The sequence below is a fragment of the Rhinichthys klamathensis genome, unplaced genomic scaffold (genome assembly GCF_029890125.1).
Source record: "Rhinichthys klamathensis goyatoka isolate OS25496 unplaced genomic scaffold, OSU_Roscu_1.1 h1tg000574l_1, whole genome shotgun sequence".
Taxonomy (NCBI): domain Eukaryota; kingdom Metazoa; phylum Chordata; class Actinopteri; order Cypriniformes; family Leuciscidae; genus Rhinichthys; species Rhinichthys klamathensis.
The window spans coordinates 335,001-347,500 of record NW_026607038.1 but is presented as its reverse complement, the minus strand read 5'-3'; the positions used below and the strand labels follow the sequence as shown (position 1 = coordinate 347,500).

Below are 12,500 nucleotides of genomic sequence, written 5' to 3'. Positions count from 1 at the left end.
CGGCGCCAATGAGGCGTAGAGCGCGGCGCGGTAGACGCGAATACGCCTCATTCGCGCGTCAAGTTCGCGCGAATGGCGCGAATTGAGCGTCTGGCGCGTTAAGCGCGAATGATTTAGTTAGTGCTATTTGTGCATTCACGCGTTTGACGCGAATTCGCGTCTGCCGCCCGAGTTGAAAAATCTGAACTTCTGCGTCAATTCGCGCCGCGTTAACCAATCAGGAGCCTAGCTGCTTGCTGCTGTCACGTGGTGAAGTATCTGGATGCTTCAATAAATTATTTTGTAATATATGACTGTGGTTCTAATGCACAACAAAGCAAATATTTTATCACATAAAACTTGATTTCAATATATGAGACATATTCATTTTGCATTGAATGCTATTTATTCCATATCTAGATTATATGAAATATTATTATAATGTAAAGACAACCAACATATAAGTTCGTGTCTGGACAGTGATGTGTGAGAGAGAGAGAAAAATCACAGGACAGATTAATCACTTTTGGAGGCTGGCTTCATTTATTATCAAAACAAAAATAAATGACAGATTAGGTGGATGCGGGCGAGGGTGAACCTGGCGCCGGGCTGTAGAGCGCGGGCTCGACAGGCATAGCTAGACCACTCGAGGCCGAGGGCTTATACGGCCTACGCTGTCCTCATCAGCGTCCTCACCATTAGGTCCACCAAACCTAGCTCCTGGAGCAAATTGTGAAACTCCTGAAACCCTCCGGAGGTTCTGGTGGACCCGAGTACAGCGACGATGTCCCCTACGGAGCTGCTTCTGCTCTCCAGAGCATATACGAGCGGTGACTCTCTCGAATAATGCTAATGCTAATGCTCGATAAACATCTAAAAAGATGGCCGCCAACGGGTTTCGAAACTTTCGCCTCCGGATTTCGCCTCTGACGCGCGTAAATTTCGCTTCAAACTTTTGTTTTTACGCGCGTCAATTTCGCCATTGACACGCGAATTAACACAAAGTGGTCAAGCGTCAAACTAGACGCGGTAGACGCGAATTTGACGCGCTATTCGCGTCCGGTGTGAACGCACAGTAACAATGATATGAACAATCCTCCAGATTTAGATCTAGATATCTAGAATTTATTGTGTTGTCTATCACATATATCAGTGCTGCAATGAATCAGTCGGGTTTGTTCAATCAACCGATTTAAATATCAGTCGTTTTGTTCTTTTAAGAGAAATAAATATCGATTGTTTTGTTCTATTGAGAGATTTAAATACCGGTCAATTTTATTCATTTAAAGATAGTAAGTTTTGTATTTACTGATTTGGATCTTTTAAGAGATTTTAATATCGGTCAGTTTTAAATAAATTAAATATTAAATTAAATATCGGTCGTTTTGTTCTATTAAGAGATTCAAATATCGGTCAGTTTTATTCTATTCGATCAAATATCGGTCGTTTTATTCTATTAAATATCGGCCGTTTTGTTCTATTCGATCAAATATCGGTCGTTTTATTCTATTAAATATCGGCCGTTTTGTTCTATTAAGAGATTTAAATATCGGTCAGTTTTATTCTATTAAATATCAGCCGTTTTGTTCTATGAAATATCGGCCGTTTTGTTCTATTAAGAGATTCAAATATCGGTCAGTTTTATTCTATTAAATATCGTCCGTTTTGTTCTATGAAATATCGGCCGTTTTGTTCTATTAAGAGATTCAAATATCGGTCAGTTTTATTCTATTAAATATCGACCGTTTTGTTCTATCAAATATCGGCCGTTTTGTTCTATCAAATATCGGCCATTTTGTTCTATTAAATATCGGTCATTTTGTTCTATTAAGAGATTTAAATATCGGTCAGTTTTATTCTATTCGATCAAATATCGGTCGTTTTATTCTATTAAATATCGGCCGTTTTGTTCTATTAAATATCGGTCGTTTTGTTCTATTAAGAGATTCAAATATCGGTCAGTTTTATTCTATTAAATATCGGCCGTTTTGTTCTATCAAATATCGGCCGTTTTGTTCTATTAAATATCGGCCGTTTTGTTCTATTAAGAGATTCAAATATCGGTCAGTTTTATTCTATTAAATATCGGTCGTTTTGTTCTATTAAGAGATTCAAATATCGGTCAGTTTTATTCTATTAAATATCGACCGTTTTGTTCTATCAAATATCGGCCGTTTTGTTCTATCAAATATTGGCCGTTTTGTTCTATTAAGAGATTTAAATATCGGTCAGTTTTATTATATTCGATCAAATATCGGTCGTTTTATTCTATTAAATATCGGCCGTTTTGTTCTATTAAATATCGGTCGTTGTGTTCTATTAAGAGATTCAAATATCGGTAAGTTTTATTCTATTAAATATCGGCCGATTTGTTCTATTAAATATCGTCCGTTTTGTTCTATTAAGAGATTCAAATATCGGTCAGTTTTATTCTATTCGATCAAATATCGGTCGTTTTATTCTATTAAATATCGGCCGTTTTGTTCTATTAAATATCGGTCGTTTTGTTCTATTAAGAGATTCAAATATCGGTCAGTTTTATTCTATTAAATATCGGCCGTTTTGTTCTATCAAATATCGACCGTTTTGTTCTATTAAATATCGGCCGTTTTGTTCTATTAAGAGATTCAAATATCGGTCAGTTTTATTCTATTAAATATCGAACGTTTTGTTCTATCAAATATCGGTCGTTTTGTTCTATTAAGAGATTCAAATATCGGTCAGTTTTATTCTATTAAATATCGACCGTTTTGTTCTATCAAATATCGGCCGTTTTGTTCTATCAAATATTGGCCGTTTTGTTCTATTAAATATCGGTCATTTTGTTCTATTAAGAGATTTAAATATCGGTCAGTTTTATTCTATTCGATCAAATATCGGTCGTTTTATTCTATTAAATATCGGTCGTTTTGTTCTATTAAGAGATTCAAATATCGGTCAGTTTTATTCTATTAAATATCGGCCGTTTTGTTCTATCAAATATCGGCCGTTTTGTTCTATCAAATATCGGCCGTTTTGTTCTATTAAGAGATTTAAATATCGGTCAGTTTTATTCTATTCGATCAAATATCGGTCGTTTTATTCTATTAAATATCGGCAGTTTTGTTCTATTAAATATCGGTCGTTTTGTTTTATTAAGAGATTCAAATATCGGTCAGTTTTATTCTATTAAATATCGGCCGTTTTGTTCTATCAAATATCGGCCGTTTTGTTCTATTAAATATCGGCCGTTTTGTTCTATTAAGAGATTCAAATATCGGTCAGTTTTATTCTATTAAATATCGGCCGTTTTGTTCTATTAAGTATCGGTCGTTTTGTTCTATTAAGAGATTCAAATATCGGTCAGTTTTATTCTATTAAATATCGACCGTTTTGTTCTATCAAATATCGGCCGTTTTGTTCTATCAAATACTGGCCGTTTTGTTCTATTAAATATCGGTCATTTTGTTCTATTAAGAGATTTAAATATCGGTCAGTTTTATTCTATTCGATCAAATATCGGTCGTTTTATTCTATTAAATATCGGCCGTTTTGTTCTATTAAATATCGGTCGTTTTGTTCTATTAAGAGATTCAAATATCGGTCAGTTTTATTCTATTAAATATCGGCCGTTTTGTTCTATCAAATATCGGCCGTTTTGTTCTAGTAAATATGGGCCGTTTTGTTCTATTAAGAGATTCAAATATCGGTCAGTTTTATTCTATTCGATCAAATATCGGTCGTTTTATTCTATTAAATATCGGCCGTTTTGTTCTATTAAATATCGGTCGTTTTGTTCTATTAAGAGATTCAAATATCGGTCAGTTTTATTCTATTAAATATCGGCCGTTTTGTTCTATCAAATATCGGCCGTTTTGTTCTATTAAATATCAGCCGTTTTGTTCTATTAAGAGATTCAAATATTGGTCAGTTTTATTCTATTCGATCAAATAGCGGTCGTTTTATTCTATTAAATATCGGCCGTTTTGTTCAATTAAATATCGGTCGTTTTGTTCTATTAAGAGATTCAAATATCGGTCAGTTTTATTCTATTAAATATCGGTCGTTTTGTTCTATCAAATATCGGTCGTTTTGTTCTATTAAGAGATTCAAATATCGGTCAGTTTTATTCTTTTCGATCAAATATTGGTCGTTATATTCTATTAAATATCGGTCGTTTTATTCTATTAAGAGATTCAAATATCGGTCAGTTTTATTCTATTCGATCAAATATCGGTTGTTTTATTCTATTAAGAGATTTAAATATCGGTCAGTTTTATTCTATTAAATATCGGTCGTTTTGTTCTATTAAGAACATGTGAAATGTTGATTTAAAGATAGTAAGTTATGTTTTAACCGATTTTGTTCTTTTAAGAGATTTAAATATCGGTCTAAGCGAGAATAAGCGATTCTCAAACAGTATTAATGAAACTATGATCGGTTGTTGCAGGGGAAAGTCTGATGCTCGGACACAAAGGTAATTCATATAATAGTACATTTTGTTTCTAAGCAAGAGTAATTCTCACAAAGCCTCAATGAAGAAACGATTGGTTGTCTAATGAAAAAGCGAGTTTGATTTCACCCGGAGGACTGAGCACAATAAGGTTCCTCAGGCCCGCGAGAGTGAGAGCATCAGTACCTGCACTTGGTCCAGCCGTCTCCCAGCGTGACCCACAGGTGTCTCTCGTCCGCAGAACCCGACGCGTGCAGGAACTCGATGGCTTCTCTGGTGAGGAGGGGGACGATGACGCTTTTAGCCAGATCGACCCCTCCAGACGTCTGGATCACCTGAGTCAAGTCAAGCCCCTCCATTTATTCAGCGCTTTAACAACACACACGCTCCACAGCAGCTTTACAGTGATAACAGGAGATTACAGTAACAGAGAGTGTTTAGGCTTTACACCAGCTCTAGAATAAAGTTATTGTCCAGATAAAGTTGTGATTGATTCACTTTCGTCGCAAAGATCATTAGTGATTAACTTAGTGGCCGTTCACAGACATATTTGATGAGCGCGTGAACACAACGGCCAATCAGAGGTGTTTATGATTCCGCTCAATTGCGCTCAAAGATTTACATTTTTTACATTTCTGTACTAACCTGGTACCGAAGTCAGTACTTTTGACAACACTACTGTACACACACACACACACACACACACACACCATCAGAACACGTACCAGTCTGAGCGGATTGAACAGGAAGTGAACCAGATCCACAGCGCTGGGGTTCTGAATGTGGTTCTTCAACTTCCCCTGCAACGACAAACAATCACAGAATATTAATGAGATTCTCCAGCTAAACATTAGTAAGTATATTCATTTTATCCCTGATTTACAACTGGTTAACGTCACTCACCAGCAGGTTGAAGGCATGTTTGAACTTCTGGAAACAGTCGACAAACTCGTCCTGAGACGGAGGTTTAGCTCTCAGCGTCAAAACTCCCTCTGATCAAAGACACACAGCAAACACACTCGTTACACACTCGCTACACACTCGTCACACACTCGTGACACACTCGTCACACACTCGCGACACACTCGTCACACACTCGCGACACACTCGTCACACACTCGTGACACACTCGTCACACACTCGCGACACACTCGTTACACACTCGCGACACACTCGTCACACACTCGTCACACACTCGCAACACACTCGTCACACACTCGTCACACTCGTTACACACTCGCGACACACTCGTCACACACTCGCGACACACTCGCCACACACTCGTGACACACTCGTCACACACTCGCAACACACTCGTCACACACTCGCGACACACTCGTGACACACTCGTCACACACGTCACACACTCGCGACACACTCGTCACACACTCGCGACACACTCGTCACACACTCGTGACACACTCGTCACACACGTCACACACTCGCGACACACTCGTTACACACTCGCGACACACTCGTCACACACTCGTCACACACTCGCGACACACTCGCGACACACTCGTCACACACTCGCGACACACTCGTCACACACTCGCGACACACTCGTCACACACTCGTGACACACTCGTCACACACGTCACACACTCGCGACACACTCGTTACACACTCGTTACACACTCGCGACACACTCGTCACACACTGGCGACACACTCGTCACACACTCATGACACACTCGTCACACACTCGCGACACACTCGCCACACACTCGTCACACACTCGCGACACACTCGCTACACACTTGTCACACACTCGTGACACACTCGTCACACACTCGTGACACACTCGTCACACACTCGTCACACACTCGCGACACACTCGCCACACACTCGTGACACACTCGTCACACACTCGCGACACACTCGCTACACACTTGTCACACACTCGTGACACACTCGTCACACACTCGTGACACACTCGTCACACACTCGCGACACACTCGCGACACACTCGTCACACACTCGCGACACACTCGCGACACACTCGTCACACACTCGCGACACACTCGTCACACACTCGCGACACACTCTTCACAGACTCGTGACACACCTCGTACACACTCACAACACACTCGTTATACACTCGTTACACACTCGTTATACACTCGTTACACACTCGCCACACACTCGTCACACACTCGTCACACACTCGCGACACACCTCGTACACACTCGCCACACACTCGCGACACACTCGTTATACACTCGCGACACACTCGTTATACACTCGCGACACACTCGTTATACACTCATTACACACTCGCTACACACTCGCCACACAGTCGCGACACACTCGTTACACACTCGCGACAGACTTGTTAAACACTCGTCAGACACTCGTGACACTTGTTACACACTCGTGACACAGTTGTTACATACTCGCGACACACTAGTTACACACTCGCGACACACTTGTTACACACTCGTGACACACTAGTTACACCCTCGTGACACACCTCGTACACACTCGTTACACACTCGTCACACACTCGTCATACACTCGTTACACCCTCGTGACACACCTCGTACACACTCGCAACACACTCGTTATACACTCGTTACACACTCGCTACACACTCGTGACACTCGTTACACACTCGCGACACACTCGTTACACACTCGCGACACACTCGTTACACACTCGTTACACACTCGTTACACACTCGCGACACACTCGTTACACACTCGTTACACACTCGCGACACACTCGCGACAGACTTGTTACACACTCGTCAGACACTCGTGACACACTTGTTACACACTCGTGACACAGTCGTTACATACTCGCAACACACCTGTTACACACTCGCAACACACTCGTTACACACTCGTGACACACTCGTTACACCCTCGTGACACCTCATTACACACTCGCGACACATTCGTTACACACTTGTGAGTCGTGACACACTCGCGACACTCATTATACACTCGTGACACACCTCGTTACACCCTCGTGACAAACTCATTACACACTCATTACACACTCATGAAGGTCTCGTTACACACTCGTTACAGTCTCGTTACACACTCGTTACAGTCTCATTACACACTCATTACACACTCCTGAAAGGTCTCGTTACACACTCGTTACAGTCTCGTTACACACTCATGAAGGTCTCGTTACACACTCGTTACACACGCATGAAGGTCTCGTTACACACTCGTTACACACTCATGAAGGTCTCGTTACACACTCGTTACAGTCTCGTTACACACTCGTTACACACTCATGAAGGTCTCGTTACACACTCGTTACACACGCATGAAGGTCTCGTTACACACTCGTTACACACTCATGAAGGTCTCGTTACACACTCGTTACACACGCATGAAGGTCTCGTTACACACTCGTTACACACTCATGAAGGTCTCGTTACACACTCGTTACAGTCTCGTTACACACTCATGAAGGTCTCGTTACACACTCGTTACACACGTATGAAGTACTCGTTACACACTCGTTACACACGCATGAAGGTGTCGTTACACACTCGTTACAGTCTCGTTACACACTCATGAAGGTGTCGTTACACACTCGTTACAGTCTCGTTACACACGCATGAAGGTGTCGTTACACACTCGTTACACACTCATGAAGGTCTTGTTACACACTCGTTACAGTCTCGTTACACACTCATGAAGGTCTCGTTACACACGCATGAAGGTGTCGTTACACACTCGTTACACACTCATGAAGGTCTCGTTACACACTCGTTACAGTCTCGTTACACACGCATGAAGGTCTCGTTACACACTCGTTACACACTCATGAAGGTCTCGTTACACACTCGTTACAATCTCGTTTCACACTCATGAAGGTCTCGTTACACACTCGTTACACACGCATGAAGGTGTCGTTACACACTCGTTACACACATGAAGGTGTCGTTACACACTCTTTACACACTCATGAAGGTCTCGTTACACACGCATGAAGGTCTCGTTACACACTCGTTACACACGCATGAAGGTGTCGTTACACACTCGTTACACACGCATGAAGGTCTCGTTACACACTCGTTACACACTCGTTACACACTCGTTACACACTCATGAAGGTCTTGTTACACAATCGTTACAGTCTCGTTACACACTCATGAAGGTCTCGTTACACACTCGTTACACACGCATGAAGGTCTCGTTACACACTCGTGACACACTCGTGACAGCCTCGTGACGAAGAGGAGGATCTGGACGCATCATGTGATGATGACACGCTCACCTCCAGGTCCTTTCTTCTTGCTCTTCTTGGTTTTCTTGCGTTTGGAGAGCTCACTAAAGGCCTCGGCAGCTTTCTGCAGTTTGGTGACAAAGTGTTCGATGTCGTCCAGAACGTGGTTGAGGATTTGCTGTAACACACATCAGTGTTTAACCATCTGCATCACACACACACACACACACAGATGTATGAACAGTGAAGTCACTCACCACGTCTCTGTCCACCTGCGCTGCGCTCATCTCAGGAGACCCGTCCAGCTCGGTGTAAAGTCTCTGCGGATCACCTGACGACACACACACACACACACACACACACACACACAGAGTGAGACACGCTCCGGAATGGGAACGACAGACACACTTCGTGTTTCCTGATCCACTCACTGTCCTGCTGCTCACTGGTCCAGGCAGTCCAACTGGCCACTCGGGTCTTGGTGTCCCCTTGATTGACAGCTCCTGGAGGCTGGGGGGCGGGGCCTCCCGGGGGCGGGGGGATGGTCCCGTCACTCTTGAGGATCATTCTGACACACACAGAGATACGGATGCTGCATTACTGTGGCAACAGTCATCATCACCACTTCCACCATCATCATCATCATCATCATCATCACCACTTCCACCATCATCATCATCATCATCATCACCACTTCCACCATCATCATCATCATCATCATCACCACTTCCACCATCATCATCATCATCACCACTTCCACCATCATCATCATCACCACTTCCACCATCATCATCATCATCATCATCATCATCACCACTTCCACGATCATCATCATCATCACCACTTCCACCATCATCATCATCACCATCATCATCACCATCATCACTACTACCATCATCACCTTCACCATCATCATCATCATCATCACCATCATCTTCACCATCACCATCATCATCTTCACCACCATCATCATCACCACTTCCACCATCATCATCATCACCATCATCACTACTACCATCATCACCATCATCATCATCATCATCATCATCACCACTTCCACTATCATCATCATCACCATCATCATTATCTTCACCATCATCTTCATCATCATCACTACAACCATCACCATCACCATCATCTTCATCATCATCATCACATCACCATCACCATCATCATCTTAACCACTACCATCATCACCATCATCTTCATCCTCACCATCACTACTACCATCACCATCATCTTCATCATCACCATCATCATCACCATCACTACTACCATCACCATCATCATCACCATCACTACTACCATCACCATCATCTTCATCATCATCACCATCACTACTACCATCATCATCATCACATCACCATCATCATCATCTTAACCACTACCATCATCACCATCATCTTCATCCTCACCATCACTACTACCATCAGCATCATCTTCATCATCATCACCATCACAACTACCATCACCATCATCTTCATCATCTTCATCATCACCATCTTCATCATCATCACCATCACTACTACCATCATCACCATCACCATCATCTTCATCATCATCACAATCACTACTACCATCACCATCATCTTCATCATCTTCATCATCACCATCATCATCTTCATCATCATCACCATCACTACTACCATCATCACCATCATCTTCATCATCATCATCTTCACCACTACCATCATCACCATCACCATCATCTTCATCATCACCATCATCATCTTCATCATCTTACTTCAGAGCCTCCGGCCTCTTCTTCACTTTCCCGCTCTTGTGATCGCTGACGGCGCTCTCGATGTCCATGTGGATTAAGTTGGCCTGAGGGAGTCAAAGCACACACACGCTAGTGACGAAGAGTCGACAGGAATGATTGACAGCTTTGCTTCCTCACAAACGCTGACCTTGATGTCGTCGCACTGGAACAGGTGCAGGTCTGCTTTCCCCTGCCCGGACTCCTTACACACCAGCGCCAGGATCGAGTCGTACCCGCAGGCGTTGATCACGGCCTGGCAGTGCTGGACCGAGCCCAGGGGGAAGTTCTCCAGCTCGTTCTGAAACACACACACACACAGTCGCTGAGTTGTGTACGCATAAAATGTCATTTACATCTTTTAGTTTGTCAAGATATTTAAAGCACCGCTATTGAAGACTGCGCATGTGTGAACGAGCTCTAGTGTGCAAGAACGAGTCTATGATACCCCTTTTCCACCAACAAGAACCGGGTGCTGGTTCAGAGCCAGAGCCAGAGCTGGTTCGGAGTTGGTTCAACTGACAAGCTTACTAAGAACCGGTTTGCCTTTCCACCGGCTAGAGAGCCACAACAGAGCCAGATCTTACGTCACTGCATACTTCTCATGTTGCCCAGCAACGCTAGTGCGGTAGCGCCAAACACAAATACGCCAGGCTTGTTTGAGATGCATTGGCTTCTCGCAGATCGATCGCCGCATGACATCAAAGCACTGCGAAAGCGATCCAAAAGCACAAGGAGTCGTATGATCTCCAAACACTCCCGCAGCTCCGATCGGTCCGCGCCGCGCCGATGCATCTCGAAAAAGCCATCAACAATAACGGACGTTGCGTTACTATGGATGCTCATGGGTTTGCAAAAATACATCGGAATCCAACGTGTTTGTGCAGCTCGCCGTAACTTACATGACGGATATTATAATCAAGCTGCTATTAGCTCGACTAGCTGCTATTTAAAAATGGCGGTCAGAAGTTTCTATTCGTCTTGTTGGTCACGGTAACCCCGCCCCCAGCCCCTGACGCAAGTGGTTCTCACTTGGCTCTGTTCTAGACCAGCAATGAATTGGTGCTACTTAAGAACCACTTTTCCTGGTTCGGAGCTGGGGCCTCATGTATCAACACTGAGTGCGTACGCACAAAAACACGGCGTACGTCAGCTTTCACGTTCACGGCCAGATGTACTAACAGTGAAATTAACGTAAGAATGTGCGTTCCTCCAAGTAAACTTCATGTCTGGCGTACGTACATTTGTCGTGATTTTTGTCCGTTGGCGACTCATAGAGGCAATAAAGTGAAGTGGCAAACATTACACTACGAATTGTTCTATTGCACCACCAGCTGTCAGATATTGCTTATAATTTGTAATTGATAAATTATTTGACATATTATTGTCACACGAGTTTTTAAAAAATATTATATTATGCAATTAAGTAAGAACATAAGCATGTCCAAATTGATACAACCCGTCTAGCAATGGCAGCGTTGGCTTAACTAGGAATAAAAAATAAACTTCATTAATTCGGTCAGTAAAGATAAAAAAAGAAAGTAATATTTTTATTCAGCAAGGACACATTGAAGTGACAAGTAAAAGGGACAGTAAATGCATTTATAATGTTACAAATGATAAGATTTCGACATCTGTTTGATTTAAGTTTTAATTCATTAAAGAATCCTGAAAATACTATATCACGGTTTCCACGAAAATATGAAGCAAAAGCACAGCTGTTTTTAACACTGATAATAATCATAACTGTTTCTTGATCATCAAATCATCATATTAGAGTGATTCCTGAAGGATCATGTGACACTGAAGACTGGAGTAATGATGCTGAAAATACAGCTTTGATCACAGGAATAAATTACACTTTACTGTATATTCACATAGAAAACATTTTCAGTGAAATTTTGTTTCTTGCTTGCTTTAGCCATGTTCTTGTAGGTTTCTTTTGCCAAAATGGACAAATTACCATATTTAAATTAATTTAATTGGGGGAGGAGACTGGGTGGGGCGTTGTGCTCGTGCATGTGCGCTCAATTTTACGTTAATTGGGATGTACAAAGAGAATATGCGTGGGATCCTTCGTACGCAGAGATTCATACATCTGCTTTTTTTTGTGCGTACGCACATTTACAGCTTTGTCCGT

The 12,500-nt window shown here is 42.4% G+C and overlaps 1 protein-coding gene across 9 annotated transcripts in view; it reads right to left on the bottom strand.

The window, feature by feature from the left end:
• The window catches only part of eps8a (epidermal growth factor receptor pathway substrate 8a), a 57,043-nt gene that overhangs the window by 12,522 nt on the left and 32,021 nt on the right, over positions 1-12,500 (bottom strand). For all 9 annotated transcript variants that reach the window (XM_056239905.1, XM_056239911.1, XM_056239908.1 and 6 more), the window contains 8 exons: positions 10,512-10,661; positions 10,346-10,428; positions 9,033-9,169; positions 8,859-8,932; positions 8,653-8,779; positions 5,315-5,403; positions 5,137-5,211; positions 4,598-4,746 (listed from right to left, as the gene is read on the bottom strand). In XM_056239905.1, coding sequence (XP_056095880.1) covers positions 4,598-4,746; positions 5,137-5,211; positions 5,315-5,403; positions 8,653-8,779; positions 8,859-8,932; positions 9,033-9,169; positions 10,346-10,428; positions 10,512-10,661 — 884 coding nt within the window. The remainder of the gene's footprint in view (positions 1-4,597; positions 4,747-5,136; positions 5,212-5,314; positions 5,404-8,652; positions 8,780-8,858; positions 8,933-9,032; positions 9,170-10,345; positions 10,429-10,511; positions 10,662-12,500) is intronic.